Genomic DNA, 22,912 nt, shown 5'->3' on the forward strand with positions numbered 1-22,912 from the left:
GGTCCCCAGGACGAGGTGAGAGATGAGAATTTGACTCCATGTTCTCAGAAGGCTGATATATTATATTATATTATATTATATTATATTATATTATATTATATTATATTATATTATGATAAAGGAGACATCAGAAGGCTAGACAAGAATGAATGCTAAAAACCTGTGACAGACTCAGAAAGTCCAACACAGCTGGGCTGTGATTGGCCATTAATTAAAACCAATTCACATGTTTGGATAAACATTTCTCCAAATCACATTCCAGAGCAGCAAAACATGGAGAAGCTGAGGCTTCCCATCTTCCCAGGAGAAGAAATCCTGGCAAAGGGATTTTTCAGAAAATATCATGGTGACACCCCACCTCCCTGGGCAGCCCATTCCAATGCTTGACAACCCTCTCCATGAGGAAATATTCCCTGATGTTTAACCTGAACCTCCCCTGGTGCATCTTGAGGCTGCGTGCCCTTGTCCTGGTTGTCTGGAAGAAGAGGACAGCCCACACCTTCCTTCCATGGATTTGAGCCTCATTTTTTCCAGGATGAACACCCCCCAGCCTCTCCTCATGGGATTTACTCTCTAGATCCTTCACCAGCTTTCTTGTCCTTCTCTGGACATGCTCCAGTGTCTCAAAATCCTGTTAAAATAGCAGAAATCCAACTACAGTTTTGGGTTGGTGGGCTGCATTTCTGGAGTTGATATAAGCGCATGTCTGGGGGGGAAAACACAAATAAACAAACAAAAAAACCCCAACCTACTGCTAGAAGTGTTTAAATGTGAAATTCAAAGTACTGGCAGCCAAAGCAAGAAGCAAGGAATTTACCAGAAATAGTTTGTGAAACAAGTTAAGAACCATCTGTTGGAAGCAGTCTTGTAACTCCAAGGAGTCCCTAAGGTACCCAAGAAGGCTTAGGTTTCACTGCAAGATCAATGAAGAATTAAAAGAAAATACAAGTGTAAGCAGAACTGTCCAGAAATCACCTGAAGTGAAGTTCTCCTGATGCAGCATTTCTCCTCCTTCAGTTTTGCTTCCAGGAGCATCTCCTGCTGCCAGCTGGAGCTGCTGCAGGGGTTCTGGCATCACAGGCTCTTGTCAAACACTTCTAAATTCAAGGGCCAAATAAAAGGGGGAGGAAAAATGAAAATAATAATAACCCATGTCATTTTCCCCATTTTTTTGTCCAAACGTGTGCTTTATATAACACAAGGAGCATTATCAGCTGGGGATGGTTGAAGATTCCCCACTTCCCACATCATTTAAGCTCTCATGGACCAACTAGGAGAAATTAAAAAGGCAAAATCTTGCAGCTGAGGCAAGGGGTTATTCCCATCTGATAAGACTTCTAGACATTGCTTGTGAAGTCCCCAGGATGAGGTGAGAGATGAGAATTTGACTCCATGTTCTCAGAAGGCTGATTTATTATTCTATAAGAAAGAAAAGAAAAGAAAAGAAAAGAAAAGAAAAGAAAAGAAAAGAAAAGAAAAGAAAAGAAAAGAAAAGAAAAGAAAAGAAAAGAAAAGAAAAGAAAAGAAAGATCTCATGACTGACTCCTCAGAGTGCAACACAGCTGGCCATGATTGGCCATTAAGAAAAATCAATTCACATGGACCCAAACATTCACCTGTGGGTAAACAATGTCCAAGCCACATTCCAAAGCAGCAAACACAGGAGCAGCAATCCTTGAAAACAATGTTTATTAAATATGAAAACAATAATTGTTTTCATTCCTCTCTGAGGCTTCTCAGCTTCCCAGGAGAAAATCCTGGGCAAAGAGGACTTTTCAGAAAATATCATGGTGACACACTGCAGGCTTTCCCAGAGAAACCCATAAAGAGTTATCACATGGCCACATCATGAAATGGGATGCTGCAAACCTCAATGTGCCCTGCAGCCCTCAAGGAGATACGTTTGGGGTGAAGGAAGAAGTAAAACTGCTCCTGCAGGCTCTCTCTCTTCACTTATTGAGAAGCTTGTACAGCCAATTTACACCTAAAGGGCCTAAATATATTCTATATATTCCACTTTATTACTGAAAAGGCTGTTCAAGATTTCAGCAAACAGGGTTTTTATGGGTGAGAACACAGGTCTAGACAAAAATCTCATAAAATATTATTACACTGTGTTTTATTATACAGTAAATATTTTTATTCTTTTTGAGAATGGGATAAGATGAGGTGAACTGAAGCCAGTGGTGCCAAGAAATGAGCAGTTCCACTTGAGGAAAATACCCATGCCAAGCATCACATCACAGGAGACTCCAGCAAGGGCAGAAGTAAATTGTCTCTGAGTGAGGATTTTGACAATCAAATCAGTCTGGAAAAACAGAAGCACACACAATTTAGCACACCCTGTGAAGCAGAAACCTGCTGGGCCTGCTCATGTCTAAACTTTAAGGTAACTTCAAGGTTGATCTTAATAAGAAAATATTAAATATCCCTGGTTGGACATGACAGATTGTTGAGGGTAACCCAAAATGTTACTGTGTTCCATAGTTCTTTGTGTCCAAAATTGTTACTGTCTCTTCAAAACCCTGCTGGACACAGATGCATGTGTGTATATATATATATTTATTTTTTATATGTTAAATCTATATATTTATATATTTATGAATATATAGATATTATATATAATATATAGAATATATATTATATATGAATAAATATAAATATATATTTATATATTTATGAATATATATATATTTATATAGATGACATATGCATACATATCAATTTTAAAGTGGCACTTTTATAGTGCCACTTCACAAATTTTATTTAGTTTATATACATACATATATATATGTATATTATATATGTATATATTTTATATATTTATATATGTATATATGCATTTTCCAGCAAGATCTGGCTTGAAGGAGAAAAGCTGGCAAATCTCAAACCAATCAGAAGGACAAATGCTCTATGAAACCCTGTTGCTTTGAGGACACAAAACATCTACATTCAGTAATCCAAGCTGCTTTGACAAATTTCCTGAATGCAAAGAGCTGCTGTAGTTTCTCCAGCATCTCTGGATTTCCCCATCAGAATCATAATTTTCAGTTTATTTAAATTAATCCTCTGTCAACCCACACTCATTAACTAGACCTCGCTTCACCCAGATGCTGTTGATGTAAGAAAAGTGAATTAAGTGAATCTGATGACCACACTGGTGAGCTGGAGGTGAAAACCATCCTCATACAAAAAATGCCATGGCCCCAGAGGTCTTCCTCAGCATCTTCTGCACATTCTGAATGGGGGGCCAGGAGCGGAATCTGTCTGGGACTGTGTGGCACAAAGGTCAGGATGTTTGTGCTCTTCCTCTTTGCTCCTGTTTCCAGCCCCCCTGATTTTTGGCCTCTGTGCGAAACATCCTGTAGCAGAACTGTGGTGTGGTGTTAAACAGACTTAGCAGGAGCAGCAGAGAGAGGACAGTGGATGGACCTCCGAGCTCCCACATCCCACTTCAGAGATGTACAAATCCTGGAGATGGCCGGGAAATATTGTCCCACACCAATGGAACAGGCCAGAAAGATGCAAACAAGCAATGGCCCGAATTCCTGCATTTCTCTTCACAGAGAAAAGCAAGGCACGACTTCCCAAGAATATTTCTGGGTTTCACATTCTCTGAACCTCAGAGAAAGAAAAAACAATTCTTATCTCATTTACTGCTCCTGTGTTGTTCACAAGTGGAATGCAATGTGGAAGATTGTTGACCTGAAGGGAATTGGTGATTGGATTCTGGTGTGAGTGTTTTGATTCACTGACCAATTGAATCCAGGTGTGTGTTGGGACTGTTGGGTGACAGTCACGAGATTCTGTGCAGGGGAGTGCAATTGGGTGCTTGGCAGATTCAGTTTAGATATAATGTAATATAGTGTAATACAATATAAAATCATATAGTATAATAAAGTCATTAATTTGCTTTCTGATAAGATGGAGTCCTCCTCATCATTTCTCCCGCATGCCAGGCAGAAATATCACCAATAATATCACTGATGGTATCACAGATATCATCTACATTTAGAGATGAACAGATGATCAGCCTATGGGCTCGACTTAGAGCTCCACAGATTACACGTCAATGTATTTTGTATTTTATATTTTATTTACAACAGCATGGCAACACCATTCTGGTGCATTTCATTAATCTCCTATGGCATTTGCACTTGGTAATGCTGGGCATGCTGCCATCAGTGTAGAAACATCCAGTTCACACCTGAAGCATCTTTTACTTGGTTTACTCCAAGGAAAAAACCTCACAGATACCACTCGAGCTTCCAGCTGTTCCCCTTCTCCCTTATTTCCCATTTCCCCACTGGGACCTCAAAGGGATTTATGCCTGCACAGGCAAACAGGTTTTTTTTCCTTCTCAGCATCTTTTATTTTATTTTTACATCCTTCTAAACATTTCCAAAACCAAAACAAAGCCCACTTTGCCAGCTGTGCTGGAAATTGGGCTTATGGAGGAGCCCCAGGGGGATGGGTCCATTTTTCAGCATGGGGTTACAATGGAAAGAGGAGCAGGAGCTGATCAGCTTGATGTGAGGAAAGAAGGGATGCTGGAAGGCAAGATAAAATGTGCTCAAAAGCAGAGCATCTGGCACCTTCCTGAGGAGACACAAGGCAGAAACAGGAATTAAATGTATTCTGTGTTTATCTTTACAAACACATGTATTTCAGGTAGGAAATAACTGGGGGGGAAATGGTGATTGACCTGGCATTGATATGCAAAAACATTTCTGCCTTGTCTGGTGCAGATTGGAGCATCACCACCACCAGTGCCCACATCAGGAGCAGCACAGCTTCCGAGATCCTGCTCACCCTGGGAGATTCCTGGAGCTGGCACAGGGGAAATACAAGTGCAAACACATCAACGCAGAGCACAGTTCCAACCCCAAACACGATTTGAAATTAGGGGGTTGTAGTCAGAACTTCTGGGCTGTTTTGAAATCTTTTTTCCTAAAACATGTTGAATTTTTCCTAAAACACGTTGAATACAAATGAAACAGTTTCAGTTTTAATGTCAGCACTTTTATCCTTGCAGGAATACACTATGCTGCTCTTCAAGATGGTTTTCTTATCAGCATGTGGCTGCGTATGACTCCATGGACTTCTCAACAATATCTCCCATTAAAAAGAGATATTAGCCTGAATCTAAATACTCTGATCAATTTTCTTTATGGATTTTAATCCATAATACTTTATATTTCACTGTAATTATTTGCAGGGACATTCTGGCTAGCTCAGTATACTTTCACCACTGGAGCATAATGGAAAAAATAGAATTTGAAAATCAGAAATATCAGAAATCATATCAAAAAATCAGAAATATTTTTAGTCAGTTTTATAGAAGAACAACATGGATTTCCCCAGAACACAGGTAGGGAAATGGAAATTTGTTCATAAAATGTTTTGTTAGATGTGTTAAAAATATACATATGTTAAACTAATTGGAATAAAAGAGTTTTTCCCCTCCCTCTTCTCCCCTGAAACACAGAAGGAGTTTTGCAGCAGGCACACAACTTCATGGTTGCAGTGGATACTTCAACTTATGAAGTATTGGCTATATTCCAATAAATTTCCTAAAACTTAAAGTTTTCATTGTTATTCCTTTTAATCCATAAGAAACATCTGCATTGCTCCACCCTCCCTCCCATTTCATCAAGTCTTCACTATGATTAAGCATATCATAAACCATTCTAGCAGGTTCAGGGGGTTTGTTCAGGTTTCTTTTCCAGGGATGTTTATCAGCCTCTTGGAAATTTTCCACACTGGCCAGGAGTTCCTTGGCTGGGCACCACAAGCTTGTTGCCCAGGCTGTTCCTCTTCCTAAAGCACACCAGGGAATGCTGCCTGGCTGATTGCTCTTTGTGCCTGCTTCAGGGACAGCAAACTCAGCACTGTGAGACCCTGACACAACCATCAGCTCTCCATAGGGAGAAATATTCCAGCTGGCTGCCCTTTTGAAGCATCCCCCTGACACTACAGCTTTTGGAATGTGAATATTCCAGGACTGACAACAACTCTGTTTGCTCTTTGCATTCCTGTCTTGGGTCCCCCTAACCCCAAACTGTCATAAACAGGTTTTATGAAAAATCCTTTCCTTGGGATTTTTTCTCCTGAGAAGCTGAGAGGCCTCAGAGGAAAAGAAAAAACAATAATTATCTGCTGCTGTGGAATGCAACAGGTGCATCTTTGATTGGTGCGTGTTGGTTAATTTTAATTAATAGCCAATCACAGCCCAGCTGTCTCGGACTCTCTGAGAGTCACGAGCTTTTGTTACGATTCCACTTCCTTCCTTGCTTTCATCCTTCTGATGAAATCCTTTCTCCTATTCTTTCAGTATATAGTTTTAATATATCATTTTATTTTAATATAATATATATCATAAAATAATAAATCAGCCTTCTGAAACATGGAGTCAAGATTCTCATCTCTTCCCCCATCCTGGGACCCCTGTGAACACCACCACACCAAACAAACAAAGGGAAGCAATTAAAGAGAACTTCTTTGGAGCTATCATGAGATAGAAATAAAAATCCACAGTAAAACAAACAGTGTGTGACTTCTGAGGAGCAAGAACACCTCAAAGAAACAAACTCATGCCAGAATGAGAGACAGATTCATTCATACTTTTATCAAATACACTCTGAAGTAACAGCAGTGTCAATTATCATTGGAATGATAATTTTTCTTTAGGGAAGGAGGCGTTAATGAAAACCACCTTAATCCACTGGTAATGTTTTTCAATTTCTTAGGTTCTGCTGACACCAGGTGGCACAAAGGGAAATAGTCTCAAAGCAATAAACATCTCTGGTCCTGCTGCTGATCTCATCTCACCTTCTCTGAGTCAAGATATGCAATTTCTGTTACTACAAAACCAATACACTCAAAGTTCTGTCAGAGATGCCTTGGAAGGCTTTTACAGGGTAATAACATCTGCCCGATGAACTGTTCACCCCCAAGTGCTCCAAGCTTTTGCATACAGTTGTGTTAGTGCAGAAGGGTTAATAAAAAGACATATGTATGTTCTATACAGCCAGAGGCTTTTCAACCACCCAATTCTTAACAGGAAAAAATTGACCATCATATCTCATCTGGCATTGGTCAACATTACCCAGACAAGCTAAACACAAGAGGAAAAAACACTTTTGCATGAATAGCACTAAGTGTAATCTCCCCTCCTTAAGTCACGACTGAGGCCCATTCCCCACACACCTATGTGTTGGCAATATATTTATTAAATCAATAATAATTTTGGGCCTGGAAATACAAGGAGCAGCTCTAAAATATTGTGGGTATTAGGTTAAATTCACAAAGAACGAAAACATATTCAGATACTGCTGGCTGCAAATACTAAACTGTTTATTAAATCAGAGGAGCTCTCAGAAGGGCATTTCTGAGAACACTGTGGCACTGCTCAGGATGGACTGGCAGCCAGAGAAGAGCAGACACTTCACACCAGCTGAAAAGCTGCTTGAGGAGGTCTGTGTGTCCTTTGCTGGGCAGGTACTGAAAGGAAGAAACTCCACTAGTCAGAGTAGGGGTGCTGCATGAATGAGCATCTCTGTAAATAAGAACATTTTTAATTAATTGTCCACACTAGTTTCTACACTATAACCTCAGTCACTGGGTACTTACATCAACAGTCATGCTATTTTGACTTTGATTACTGCATTTACATCATAAATAAAATACTCTGATCATTTTTCCAAACAGCTTTGTAGAAACATCAGTTATTCTGACTGTTCCATTCTTAAAATCCTATTTTTCAAACTATCATAGCCCCTAGGGCCAGTGTCTGAATGGAGATGTTGGAAAAAAACACCTGCAAAAGTTTTTTGGTGTTACAATAATTGTATTTTCTGGTTTTAGGCAGTTCATGACAATTAGCACATTTCCATTGGAGGAGTCTTCCATTGAGAGAACCTTTTTTCCTAAGAAATTCCAAGCAGAGGAACAAGATGCAGGAATTCATGTGTCCTGGCTTTTGCTGGCAGCTCTCTACAAGCAGAAAAATCCATGGATAAATATCCAATTTCGAAGCCATATGACTGCACTTGCCCAAGTGCCTTGCCCAAGTTTGGCTGGCAGCAGAGTAAGGCAGTAACATTTGTTAAACAGTACTTTTAAATGAAGTGGGCTTGGCTGGTTGGTGTTTTTTTTGAAACTAATTGTGATGCTTAAAAATAATCTGGGCACAGGAGAACAGGAAGCATCTGTCCCAAACTTTAAGCTTTTCCTTATATCACATATAATGGAAGTGGCATTCACATTCTCTAAACAGAGGGAGACATCATTCTCTCTCATAGGATTTTCCTGGAGAAGCACAGGGAGAAAACAATTCTTATCTCTACTTGCTGCTCCTGTTGTTTTTGCACATGTGGAATGTGTTAGGAAGATTGTTTACCTGAAGCGATTTGTCCATTGGATTCTGCTGAGGATTGTTTTGTTTCCTTGACCAACTGGGTCAAAGCTGTGTCCTGGCTGTCTGGAGACAGTCACAGGTTATTCTTTAGTATCCTTTTAGTATAGTATAGCAACTCTTTAATATAGTATAATGTAATGTAATACAGTCTTAATAAAGCAATTATTCAGCATTCTGACTCAATGGAGTCAGATGCCAATCATTCCCTGCATTGGGGGCACCCTGGATTTGATAAATGGTCGGATGGGAAATTATGTCATTCTTAAAGGCAAGCAAGTGTAACACTTCCATCCACCCTGCCCACTCACCATTCCTCTTCAAATGCCAGCTGTGTAGCTTGCCAAATCTTTACTTGAGCTTCATGGCATTTAAAAAACCATGTCAGGGTGCAGCTCTAAATCTCCTGTCTTGGTTGACTGGTATTTTACAATACAAGCAGCCTACAAGTTAAACAATAAAAACCACAGTGGTTACATGACGTGCAGCATTGTAACTGTGATGTGCATTTGGATCAAAAGCTCTCAGCAGTGAGTAATCCCTACAATCAGGGAGAGAGCTCTGCATCCTAGCTCTGCTGGCAGTCACAGCAGGTGCCCAGGGCAGACTGGAAGGGCAAGGCAGACCTGGGGAACAGCAAATACAAAAAGGTGCCATCCCCTCTGAAAGAAGCCATTGTAACAACCTGCAGTCTTTCATTTCCCAAAAAGCTTCCTTGGTAATTTCACAGCTTCTCAGCTCTTGTTGTTTGTTGGCAGCTTCCAAATGCTCCCCTGGATGTGACAGAAGTCCATAAGCAGCCCTGGGTGCAGTAGGTGGAGCAGCTGTGTGGCATTTTGATAGCCACCACAAAATAAATGCTCAGTTGAGTTAGAAACAGCAGATTTCAGGTCAGCAGCCTGATTTCCAACAGAAAAGTGGGGAAGTTGAAGCAGTATGTGTTTCTTGGCGTACAACTTTGTGTCCCCCACTTTGTTAAATCCACTCAGGGAGTGCAATACACAAACACCAACAGGCACTCAGCTGGCATCATTTGTTTAATAAAGTTTTTTTCTGGTTTTAAAAAAGTTTACAAGACAGATGTGTTCCACATGATAAACAACTAGAGGCTGATCTTCTCTTGTAATAACTTAATCCATGCAGAAAGACTGGACTGCCTAACCTGATGCTAGGCAGCAGCTAACAATTTACCAAAATATGCACAGATCTGCACACACTGCAATGGAAACAGGTAGCACATGACACCACGGAGTGAGAATCAATACACAAGCCTGCTCAGAGAATTTTCAGAATTCAAGTGTAAGTTTAAGGAAAAACCCTGATTTATTCTTTAAATGGAGCTTATGTACTGAGAGTGAAATGCTCTGCTACAACCTGCCCACAGCCACCCTTTGCTCAGCAGTCGTGTGAGAACGCAAACACAGAAATGTCACAAGTCCTTTTCACTACTGACACTACACATTAACAACTGGATCTGATAGCATTGCTTTGGTTGGTTCAATACAGAATGAAAGGTTTCTAATGGCTCAGCTCTGCTTTCCCATTCTCCATCCTTCTCCAAAGTGGTTGAAGAGTGTTGCTGAGGCCAGTGTTGGGTCTTTCTTCAAGAATTCAGTGTAGCTTTTGTGTAAGAAATTCTGGAAGGCAAACAAACAGGAACATTACTGTAGGTAGAGCAGAAACACTGCAGGATTCCTTCAAATTCCACAGAGAAAAGAATCTTTACTTATTGTCATAGCATGAAAACTAATGCTAGGTTATCTGTATACCACATTTTAGAGATGTTCAGCTCCTTAGAAATCCAAATGTTATTGGAAAGATTAGACTCACCCAATCATTCCAATAACACTGCAAACCCTCTAAAATGTCCTTATTTCAACACACAACCCAGAAACAGTAGGGGGAAAACCCTGCAGAGAACAGAAATCATCACCCAATGTCTGACAACCTGGGAAATTCATGGATTTAAGAAAGAAATTAAAAAAATAAGGAACTTTGTGAGCAATGAACTATGCTGAATTGTATAAATTACAGGCAGACTAAACTCTGGGGACAGGAAAATGAGAGAAAGGTTAAACTTTAACTTTGCAAAGCTGTTAATAATTAAACTGCACAGCCAGCTCAGGGCTTCAGTGTGCAGATGAGGATAATAACACTTTCTTGAGAGCTTGGACACGTTTGAAAAGTCAAAATCAGCAATGTAACTTTTTGGGAGCAGGGAGGGGGAGGGAAGATAATGAAAGCTGTGTCCTGAAGGCTTAAAGCTGACTGGAAGGGTATGATAAACACATATCTACATAGGCAGATAATCCATGACAGAGGATTCAGGTCTGTATTCAGCCTAATTCCATTCACTGATGTCTAGGCATGTCCTGGAGGTTGAGTGCCTGAAGGGAGAGATCTCCTGCTGCTGAGGCAAGTTTGGCTCTCAATGCCTGCCCCAATGTCCTTATTAGATGGTGGAGGTCTATGAGACAGCCTGTGACTAATTCATCCTGGGAAAGAGCAAAACTGAGCAGGGGCAGGTAAGAACCATAAAGGAAGTTGCAGTTCTGCAGTTCTGGAGCTGTTTTCCACCTCCATTGCTGGGGACTGTGCTGTATTTGGGCTGTTCCAGAGTGAGCTCCCTGCCAGGTCAGGACAGACAGAAATACAGCCCTGTGTATCTGAAGAACACAAGGCAGGATTCTGAGTTAAGTCACTGCTGTATTATCAGATCAAACTTTCAGATTTCCTGAGTCAACATGGCAACAGCCACAACAGGGCCAGACCCACAACTCCTGTCAAGCTGGGAAGAGGCTTTCACCCACCCCACCACTCTGGTGTGCGACTGCAGATGGGAGCAGAGGTTGTAAAATTTATAAAACCAGCAAGATTATAAAATTTCACCTTCCAGCACTTCTAATGCCCCTCTCTGCATGTGCTGCTTCAGTAAAAGAGGCAGGGGGCCAAGCATTCCAGAGGAGAGGAGAAGCCAAACCTGAGGCCTGCCTTGGATGAGCTAAGGCTCCCTTTCCGAGGACACATCTCCTTCTGCTCCACTGCTGGCACTGGGGTCATCCTTGTTTCTGGGGACATTTCTTTCTCTACTTGACTCAGAGGGCACCTTGGTTCTGGTCTTCTCTTTCCTTTGTTGCTGTTTTTCAAGTTTTGTCAGCTATTCATAAAGTAAGGAAAAAATACATTATGTAATAAAACGATTTCAGAAGTCTATTTCTAAAAAATTGTAAATGTGAGCATTTGTATAGAACTTGCAACTTAGATTCACAACACCAATACATGTATCAACAAAACAAAAAAGAAAAAAACCCCTGAAGGCAGAGATTTTCAAAAGTTTAGAAAAGACAGTGAATTATCACCATAAGATAACATCATCACCCCAAGTATAAAAGAGAAATGATTTATTTATATCCCTCAGCACAAGTAATACAAAAAATACATTTGGATTGACTAATCCAAATGTATTTTTACTAATTACATTGCAAATGACTTACAAAGTTCTGATTACCAATTACAAACACAAGACAATTGCTCAGACAAAATGAGATATTTCACTGTCACATCCAATGACATAAAAGAGCTATTTATCAGCAATTATTTGTCTAATCTCTTCCTGCTAACATCACATTGAACACAGCAGGATGGTTCAGCTATCTCTTCTTGCTAAAGCTGCAAGCTCAAGTATAAAAACCACACCATTCCTAAGCCTTACTTCCCATGCTACAAACAAATCAAAAGATTTTTGTCAGCAAAAAAATGGGCAGGGAAGAGAAAAGAGAACAACAATTTAAATTGGCTCTCCCTCATCACCCTTTGCATGATGGATGTCTTGATCCCACCTTCTCTTGGAATTTCTATTAGCTGAACACTGCTGGGACCAGGAGTGGGAGCTATATTCATTCTTTTCTGTCTCTTTTTTCTCCTAATTCCCTCTCCTCTGAGTTTTGAGCAACTTAAAATGGACAGCTTTGGAGTTTGTGAAGCTGAATGAGTTAAGCCAATGCTTTGTGAAATGTTTTGTGTTAACTGGATGTTGCTCTAAATTTTTACCAAAGCTGTCTGATTTCCTGAAGGTTGCCAGTGAAGTTTTTGTTGTTTTGACTTCTTGATAATATCCTGTTGGAATTTCTCAGGAACATGAAAAAACACTAAGCCCTTTTAAGAGGCCCATCAAGGGAGTTTTGGGCCTTACACTGCCAGGGAAAGTTTAAAATCCTGCATCCTTCCCTGTCTTCAGCCCAAGTTGTGGCCACCAGGAAGGTGTTGTCAGATGGGTAAAGCAGGCAGCCTTGAACTGTGAAGGCAAAACCCTTAAACAAGTCAATATTCCCCAAGAAAGAAATGAAACCTTGCAGAATCCTGCACACCTCGGTAATTCCTTGGTTATTTTACACCTACACACTGGGCAGCAGTTCTCACTCCAAAAACAGAGCTGCTGCTGCTGCTGCTAATTATGCATGGTTTGGCCTGGGAACTCTAAAACTGTGACGGTACAGAAAGAAAGACTAGAGACAGAAGTAGATTTTTCAGGGGCTAAAACATGACACAAGAATCCAGAAACAGAATTTGAAGAAAATGAAACCAACTTCAAACCAAGCTTCTTAAGGCAACACAGGGCACTTGTATCCACTCATTCATAGTTGGAGGACTTGTTGAGAAGGATGATGTGAGGGACAGTGTCAAAAGCTTTACTAAAATCTAGAAAAACTAAATCCACCACCTCCCCTTCCTTTACTTCCTTATTGTAGAAGAGCATTAGAGTTAGACAGGACTTTCCCTTTTGTATCCATGTTGACTTAACCTCACCTTTAAATGGCTTTCAGGAGCAACCAGCATGATCTTCCCCACAATTTTTCAGGCACTGAGGTTAGATTAACAGGCCTGTAGTTTCCTGATTCTTCCCTCCTGCCCTTTTTATAAACTGCAGTAACAATTTCACCAAGGTTAAGTGAAGCATTATACAAATAAGGTTGGTGTGGCCTTGCTGAGGCACAACAATCCTTCCCCCTTTTCTCTCAGCCTGGAAAAGTTGGCCACTGTTGTGTTTAGAGGATGAGGAAGCCTCAACACTGAATTTGGTTTTCAGCACAGCTTGTGCTGTTCCTCAGCAGAGCTAGCTCACTCTTCTGTCCACTCCAGACTTAAATTTGGGATTGAAATTCACTATTCCCTTGTTTCTGACAGAGAGGCACCTCTTCACCTGCATCCAGTCACCCACATAGCAAGAAACTTCATTAAAGGCAGGGGGGGTGATCCAGACTAATTAAAAACATTGTTAATGAGTCATGATTAAACAACAGCTTTAATGAGGAGGAGGAATAAACTGTGAAAAGCTGTTCTGCATTACACACACACAACCTTTCAAAGGCCAGAGAACTGAAGAAAACAATGCACTTATTTGTCTGTTCAGAGGCTGCAGAGGAAGGACAAGGTCCTTGTACCCAATGAAGCTGTACTGCTTCACAGGAATGCTACAAATTTGCAGAGGATACACATCATCCTTCCAGACAGACCTTAGGAGTCACTTACTTGTTTAGGATCAACAGTGGCTGCTGGGGACTCCAGTTCTATTGTTACAGGACCATCATTCTGGATGTGGACCTGCATGTAGGCACCAAACTTGCCATCTGAAAAGGGAAAAGACAAGTGCTCAGAGCCCTTGGGAGGATAACACACACCAAAGTTTTTACCAAAAGTGATACCAAAAAGAAATAAAAAAATACATAAAAGGACAGCCTATTGAACTGCACAAAGCTACTAAGAAAAAAACCAGTGTATGTGCACCCTGGTATGTAGCTTGACATTCAGAGAGGATAAATACATGGCTAAGTAGAGAAACATGCACAAAACAAACCAAGTCTACAGGTAATCAGGGTGTCCACAGTTCAGGATGAGCAGGATGGTTCTCAGCGCCAGGAGATGACATTTTAAAGGCTCTAACAGCTCCAGTCCAACTGACCACTTGATGTTTTGAAGAAACTTTATATTTAGCCAAAAGGTAAGAAAACCAGGAGCCTACTCTGAAGCATTTGATAATTGAATACTGCAGAGCAGGGGACACTGGGGTGCAGCTCAGCTCCTGTGGCATTCACATTCTCTGAAAATTCCCTTCACCCAGGATTTTTCTCCTGGGAAGCTGAGAAGCCTCAGAGAAAAGGAAAACCATTCTTATCTGATTTGCTTCTCCTGTGTTTTGCTCCTTTGGAATGTGTTTGGAGATTGTTTACCCACAGGTGATTGTTCCATTGGATTCTGGTGTGAGTTGTTTTCACTTTTTGGCCAATCAGGGCCAAGCTGTGTCAAGGGCTCTGGAAAGAGTCATGAGTTTTCATTAATATCTTTTTAGCCTTCTGTAAGTATCCTTTCTGTATTGTTTAGTATAGTTTAGCATAGTATTCTTTAATATAATACAGTACCATAAAATAATAAATTAGCCTTCTGAGAACATGGAGTCAGATTCATCATTCCTTCCTTCATTGGGGTACCCTGCAAATACAGTAAGTCCCAATGTGCTACAGCCATTTTTACATTCCTGCTGGTAACCTAGGCTGGTCTCTGAGTTACACAGAGGTAACCTACAACCCTGTGACCACAAAACCCAGTCAGAATTAATGCATCTTTCTTTAACAAAATAATAAACAAAGAATATTATCTGAAACTTTATTAGTGGGAACACAACTTTGCAAATTGCTCTCTACAATCATCCCATCCCTCTGCTGTACTTCACTTACAAAAAGGGTTGGTCTTTTCCATTTCCCATTCATGTGTATGGACCTAAAAAAAAGGTAAACTCCACAAGCCCTTTTTTTCTCAGAGGCTGATAAAGTGGTCAATTAAACCCCCAACTTTAGCAGAACACTCAAAGTACTCCCATGTCATAAGCATTTTCTATCTTGTTCTGGCACCAGAACTACTGTCAAGGAACATCTTTCTGTAACAGTTCCCTCCATTCTCCTCAGAGATTTAAGTTCCTAGTTACTCTCTTCATCCTTCACCACTTTAAGACTTCTGGACTGATCAATTCATCTTGCAACATCTTCTGCAATAAAATAGGATCCTAGAAGTATTATTAAAGTGACAAGTTCATTCTGCTGGACACCCATCTCTCCAAATTCCTTGCCTCTAAAACCCAACACACATGCCTTCCTCAGATGGAATATCTGCACCTGACATGAGTCAGAGGAGCCACATCTGAGCCATACAGACTTGAAAAAGAGGCATCATTTACTTCCAGAATATTTTTGTACATATTTCAAGCCTTATGACCTAGAAATTTCACACTGGTTTTATACTTCTAAGCTTGTCTACTTGGAAAGTTATTCTTAATTAACCTCATGTGAATACTGTTGCTCCAGATAAGAGCACTTATTCTGAAATGACAGCACTCACAAAGGGAATTAATCAGGGAGAATAATTGTGCTTTCAACTTATACCAAACCTTAATCTGAGTTAAACTCTTCCTTGTGGAACAATCCTCTCATATTTACTTAGATATTACTACTAAGGGAGTAAGACATTTCACACTCCTTGCCATGTTAATCTTTACTACCTCAGAAGAATAAATCCACATTCAAGACAGAGAGCAAAGGCCCTGCAACAGAAGGAGGAGCCTTGGTAGGTCTGATATTTGGATATTAGCTTGCAACAAGAGTGCTCAGGCCTGCAGACACCAGCTCTGCTCCCCAGAGGGGAGAGGCACGTTGAAGAACACAAGAAAGCACTGAAGAACAACAGGCAAGGACTTCTGATGCAACCTTTTATTTCCTACATGTGGGTGCCCACGTGCTGACCTGGGAACCATGGCTGTGAAGCTTCTCCAAGATTTCAATTGCCAAGTGTCCCACTGCTCTTGGTGTGGAAGAATGGTTTGTGACTCTCTTTGGGAACACTTCCCACTCAGCTCCTGGCTGGCCAGCTCCAGGGAGCAGAGAGGAGCTGCCTGCCCAGCACCTACAACTCCCAACAGCCAAATTCTCTACAGGAACCAGAAAACACAAGGCTCTCAGGAGACAGGACAAGACCTTCATTGATCTGTCTTTGCCTCATCTACACAAATTCCACTTTTAGTGATTAAATTACTTCTCCAAAATGCATTAAGCAATTTGTAGTATCAAAAGGGAAGGGCACCTACAGCAATCCAGAAAATCAAACTCTAATCTCCCAATAACTACAACTGTTGTGTGTGTGCCTGTGTGTATGTAGGGGCAATGTGAGTACAGATTTTCCAGACAGCAAAGAAGCAAAAAAAAAAAAAAAAAAACACTGGCAAAGCAATTGGCACAGCAGAAACTTCAACCTAAGAGAATCTTAACAGACTTGGGTGCAACACACCATAACTGGCACAGCTTAATAAGAAAGCAAAATCACAAACTGACAGGTAGCTCCAGTGCTGCCAGCAGTTTTAAATTCATGTGTTATCTGACACAATAGCACTCTTGGGTGTCCAAATCTGTGCTTTTAACACTGAAAGAAAAATGCAGAAGAGAAAGCTCATTTTGCAGAAAGCACTGGCAAAAAAAAAGTGCCAAAATAAGGGCACTTAATATTCATTCCAGATACACAACTGCTATTCACTGAGAGAATGAATTCAAAAAGCTGCTTTCAAAATATGAAGTGATTGAAGGGGTATCAGAAATGCATTCCTTATCAGGAACATATGGTGGAAGAACACATCAAGCTAGAAAAGCTTGAAAAATTGACATTTTTGGACATGGGGACATGTGTGCATTTCACTGTGCCTCCTTGGAAAGCACTGGAATAATTATCCTAACCTAGAGTCAATATGAAAATTAGCCTCTGAATCTTTCCTCAGCATTTTTTATTTTTTTCCTCATTAGGAAAGTAAGGCCAACCACTACCTATTAGCAGACACCATTTAAAAAATAATCTTTTCTAGAAACTTGTCTTCTGTCAAGTGTAGCAAAAAATCAAATCTGAATATGAAAATGGACAAAAAGTACTCAGAAAACCAAACAGATTGAGTGTGGACAGAGCACAAATTAAGAGGAAAGCCAGGTATTTTCTGATAAAGAGAAAACTGTTCCACACATGACACAGAGTTGAGGAAAGAGAATCTAAATCAAAACCTGTTCTCAAGCAGCACATTACACCTCCCACTGTCACAATTCCATGTAACAGGATGTGGAAGTGACAGATGGAACTGTGCTGTCCATCACACACTGGTGACACCTTAGAGCCTCACTAAACACATCTCTCAGAAAAAAATGCTTCTCTTGGGTTTATCAATTTATACAGCACAAAACATCCAACCTTTGAGGGAGCCTGACCACAGAGCTTGTTCTCAAGGCTGCAGCCTCTCTGGGGTGCTCATGTTGTGCAGCCAAAAGGAATACAACATCTACATGCCATGGAACACAACATCTACATGCCATGGAACACAACATCTACATGCCGTGGAACACAGCATCTACATGTCATCCAGAGAAAGGCTTGAACAGAGAAAGACTGGAGCAATCATCCTGACAGGCTCTAGTGAAAATATTGTTAACATCCCTTCAGCTACAGAAAATCACAGAATAAAGAAAACAACAGTCAGGAAAGGACACACACAAGGAGCGTGCACTGGTCACAGCAAGGACCTTACCAACCTTCTGTCCTTACCTTTAATAAGCTCTGGTTTGTAGGCTTTTCTTAGCTGCTCTAGGAAGTTGTTATAAAAAGACTCTGCCTGCTCTGTGGGCATTGCCATGTGATAGTCAGGCTTGTTTCCCTTCAGGATGCACTGGAGAGTGAACTGGCTCACACACAACACTTCATACTGTTTATCCATCACACTTTTGGACCAGTGCTTCCCACTTTCATCTTCGAAGACTCGCAAGTTCAAGATCTTCCGAACCCTGGGAGGAGGAGAAGATAATTAATTCCTAAATTGTCCCCTGTAGGATCAACAGGTACCACACACAATAACAGATGCATATTCAGCCTGCCTCCACATAACAAGATATCCCTCTGCCCCTTGATTCCCAGCCCTGGGAATCTCATCACATTAGGCAGAGCCTTAACCCAACAGTGTCAGGTTAATCCACACCATCATTTCAGAGTGTGGCACCAGGACAGAGTAACTGCATGTTCCACAGCAACATAAAGATGGCACAGGAAGGAAGAGAGCTCACTCTTTACTATCTGCTTTGATGTGTCACAACATTATTGAATGTGTGAACAGCTTTGGGAATTTGAATCCTCCCACCAGACCAGGAAATCACACTCAGTAGGAAATGAGATCATCCTAAACTGTGTTTAAAACTGTGGGGTTTTGTTTCCAATCATGATTCCAATCATGATTCATTATATACTCCTCCTGCTTTGTCACTTCCTAGCACTATTTCCAGACCAGGCCCCATAAGCCAGATGATGACAACACTTTTTCATCAGGATGAGAGGAGGAATCCAAGGAACAGGGCAGAACTGCAGGTGGCAGCAAAGTGGTTTGAATTTTGGGCCGATTTTCTTGAGATAAGAGGACAGAACTGACTGGCTCAACACAACAAGGGGACTTTCACAAGTGGATCCTGAAAAGCAGCAGGAAACTGCAACCCAGTCCATGTCAGGACTGCATCCAAGCAACTCTCCTGTCTTTGGTTTCTTCTTCTGGCTTCTCCACACCTGCAGCATATCAAGTACAAAGGGTTTCAAGTGCAGCCATCAGCCAGGCATTTTGCACTGCACCAGAGGTGAGGCAGTGAGTGCAAGACAAAGCTGAGACTTTGCTGTGGTCCAGCTTCAGGGTTTTACCATCCCTAAGGCACAGAACAAGAACATCCTTGCCAACTTGTGTGTGTCAACAGCAAACAGAATTAACTCTTGAATGAAGTGGATAGTTGAAAGCATCCACTGGAAGACCCCAGCAGAAGGCTTAAACCATCACCACTCCTCTGTTTTCTTCACAGAGGTGTTTGTTGTTTCATTTAAAGGATTACTAAAGTTTCCTTTAATAGGACCTGAGAAGCCTGGTTAAGCTGCTTTCTCTCACTCCCTTTGCCCAGATGCTGGCTACCTGCCCTTCCTGTGCCAGCCATCCCAACAACCTGGTGCTGAGAGCATGGCAGCCACAGATCTCCTGCCTGCAAAATTCAGGAGCAGCTTCCACATCCACCCAGGCAGGGATGGGAAGTGATGGCAGAGCATGTGTTACCCACTGAGGGAACCAATGGAGAATGTGAAAACAAAACCCCCTTCTTTTTGACATCAGTCAGCTCCATTACCTGTTTCTTTTTTACCTTTGCAAGGACTGAAATCAGCCCTAGAGCAATAACCAGTCCAAAAGAGACAGAAGAAGCCCCTGGAGAGCTCTCCCTTGCATGTGTTTGCTGGCTGAATCCCAATATTCTGTGGCCATGGAGCAGATGGCCAGAGCCAGTCCTCCAGGCTGCCAAAACTGATTCCTGTTTGCAGACAAGCAGCTGACAAGACTATCCTGCCTTTAGGAAGAACAAAACTCCTGTGCAAGCTAAAAGGAGAGTCTGATGATACTCATAAATCCCATCATTGAAGCAGGGATTTCTTTTGGACTCAAAAAGGATTTAAAAGAGTCTGCTCTTGATAAAAAACACATAGCAGAAAATGGGACCAGATTTTTCTCAATGGAACATGAAAAGAAAACTTGTATTCAAGGTAAAATCTGAAGAGGAATTAACAGGCAAACCTGAGTTTCCCAACAGGAATAGCTGATTTGTTTGGCTACTGCACAGCTATCAGCAATGCACAAATACAAGAGTACAAGGCAAAAGGAAGGGAGTGACTTACATGTGCTCCAGCTCTCTTTGTGTGTCTTCCAAAGAAATGCCCAGCAGCACACAGAGGCCTCGTCCTATTGAACTGATCTGTTCACCACCCACTGGAGAAAGCAGAGAGGGAAAAGAAAAATAAGGCTAAATGCAGTGTCTTGTTTTATGGCACAAGTTAGGACTGGTTTCAGCAGTGCAACCACTAAAGAAAACAGCATTCTAAACCCTGTTTCCTCTGTCTTAAGTTTGTAGATTTGAAAGACCACACAGAAGCATTCTTTCAAAAGTTTTCCAATGCCAGCACTTCTTTATCAGACTGGGTTACTTACTCCAGCATTTAAAAACACTGTATGAAGATTTTGATACTGCAATTGCATCAGTTGCCCCAAACAGAAAGGTGGTAAAACACTCCCCAATCCCTGAAAAATTATCCACCTGGTTGATGCCACCAAGTGCACTCAATTTCTCTACTCCACCATTCCCTTCATACTTTGCCATTATTTTGAGCAGGTGATTTCTACCTGAGTCCTTATGGATTTTTTGAAACATGACTTCCAACAACCTGCAAATTAGACCCTCCTAATCGGGAAATTTACCCCTTTTATGACATTTACAATAAAACACAAAAATAGGTAGTGTTTTCCTAAGAAATGCCTTAAACTATCTTAATGTACTTATCTTAATGTGGTTCATCCTGAGATGACTGTGGTAAGAATAAATGTGGTCTTAAAACTGAGATAAGCACCAGTTACCCAGCTGCTAAAACTGCATCCAGGCTCATGACTGGGACAAAAAGCTGCAAACATCCCACAAAAAGAAAGGAGATCAGGCCTCCAGTGAAAGCTAAAAGTGTCCGTGCACCAGTGGCTGGACCAGGGTATGAGTCCTCCAGTCCAGAAATCTGTCCTCCTAAGTACAGCAGTGTCCACCAAACCCTTCAACAGCCAGGAACTCTCCCCAGTTTCAGCTCAACAGTAGAAATTCTCCCCAGAAAAGTCACAGGAGGTGCAAACCAGTGCAACAGCAGGGATATTCCATCAGGACACACCATTCCTGAAGGAACCCAGGCGAGCAGTGCCTGGCAGGGCAGCTGGGACAGCACCACTGATACACACACGGGCAGTGCAAAAAGATGATCCGGGCTGCACTGCCAACACGCCTGCCGTGCACGGAGGTGACTGTGACTGCAGTGCCAGGAGAGGGACAGCGGGATGGCACTGCCACCACAGAAACAGCAAAGCACGGCCGTGCCAGGGCAGCCCCGCTAACGCAGCGCCCAGGCGGAGTCACGGCACCCAGGCGGTGTCACGGCCCCCAAGCAGTGCCACAGCACCCAGGAGGTGTCACAGCCAGAGGCCAGGAAGCGTTCGGACAATGCTCCCGGCACACGGTGTGACTCTCGGGGATGTCCCGTGCAGGGCTAAGAGCAGGACTCCACGATCGCTGTGGGTCCCTTCCAACTCGGAATCCTGAGTGATTCCGTGAGCACAAGCGAAGCAAGACGACTGCGACTGTGCTGCCGACACAAAGGCGCTGGAGGAAGCGATGGCAGCTGTGTGCCAGCCCACGCCCGCCAGGCAAGGGGGCACACGGAGCTCCACACACGCCCCACACACACACACACACACACACACACACACACGCACCCGCGGGGCCGGGTCCCGGGAGAGCCGCGAGCGAGCGGAGCCACGGCAACCCCACGCGGGGGGACAGGGCGAGGGGAGCCCCGCGCACCCCCACAGGCAGCCCCGCACACAGACACCCGCCCGGCCGGCCCGGCCCCCGCAGCTCCGCGCTCGGGACACACTGACCTGTGACGCTGGCCTGGGCCACCCGCTGCACGATCGCCTTCATGGCGCAGCGCAGCGCAGCGCGGCCGGCGCCGAGCGGGGACAGCGGCGGCACCCGGCAGCGGCGGCGGCGGCCGCTCCCCGCGCACAGCGCCCCCCGGCGCACGGGAGGGGCCGCTGCAGCCCCGGCACCGCCGCGACGGGGGATTCCATGGGACAGGTGCTTGCCCTTCCTCTTATTCCCTTAGTCCCCTCTTCCTTTTATTCCTCTTAATCCCCTTCCTGTAGGGATTTGGGGGTGCCTTCCAAAAAAAGGAATATGCACGTAAGCAGACTGGCATCCGCTATAGGGACACAGCAGGGTGCCCATAAAGATAAGTGGCTGGGAAAAGGAGGTGGTTGGTGGCTGTAAGGAGCTGAGGTGGGTCCGTAGGTGCACGGGCTGGGTGGGGCTTGGGTTGTAAAAGTTCCTACAGAATCAAAGGTGTGGGCTGCAAGGGCAGGGACGCTTTGCACCAGGCCAGGTTGCTCAAGGTTATCCAAAACCTGGCCTCGAGCACTTTCACAGCTGGGGAATCCAAACCCTCTCCAGGCAGCCTGTTCCAGTGCCTCACCACTCTCACAGTCAAGAATTTCACCCCAGTATCAAACCTAAATTTCCCCTCTTTTTATTTGTACCACCTCCCCCTTTGTTGTATCACCACAGTTCCTGACGAAGACACCCTCTCCCTGCAGCATCCCTGCAGCAATTGGAAGGATCTGGAAGCTGAGGTGTGTGGGCAGAGGAGATGGAGTCAGCTTTCCAAACAGCAAGATGGGAAACCTCAGATCCCCTTCTGGCCAGGGCAAGATGTGTCCTAAAAGGGCTGTAGGAAGAAACAGTGAAGGTGATGTCCATAAGGACTGGGGAAAATCCTACAGAATGAAGATTAGTTCTGGCCACGGAGTTCAGGGACAGTACC

General features: G+C 42.8%; 1 protein-coding gene across 2 annotated transcripts; it reads right to left on the reverse strand.

Moving 5' to 3' along the window:
• Positions 1–9,440: 9,440 nt before the first annotated feature.
• DTD1 (D-aminoacyl-tRNA deacylase 1) lies at positions 9,441–22,062 on the reverse strand. 2 transcript variants are annotated; one of them, XM_063152507.1, is made up of 6 exons: positions 21,972–22,062; positions 20,180–20,270; positions 18,038–18,273; positions 13,946–14,043; positions 11,408–11,573; positions 9,441–10,053 (listed from the first exon to the last, which is right to left on the reverse strand). In XM_063152507.1, exons 1-5 carry the CDS (start codon positions 22,012–22,014, stop codon positions 11,418–11,420), a joined length of 624 nt encoding a protein of 207 aa, XP_063008577.1. In that variant the 5' UTR covers positions 22,015–22,062; the 3' UTR covers positions 9,441–10,053; positions 11,408–11,417. The 2 variants fall into 2 exon arrangements, with proteins under 2 accessions (XP_063008577.1, XP_063008576.1); XM_063152506.1 differs by having other exon boundaries at positions 11,397–11,573.
• Between the last annotated feature and the right edge of the window lie 850 nt (positions 22,063–22,912).

Source organism: Melospiza melodia, chromosome 3, assembly GCF_035770615.1.
Source record: "Melospiza melodia melodia isolate bMelMel2 chromosome 3, bMelMel2.pri, whole genome shotgun sequence".
Classification (NCBI taxonomy): Eukaryota; Metazoa; Chordata; class Aves; order Passeriformes; family Passerellidae; genus Melospiza; species Melospiza melodia.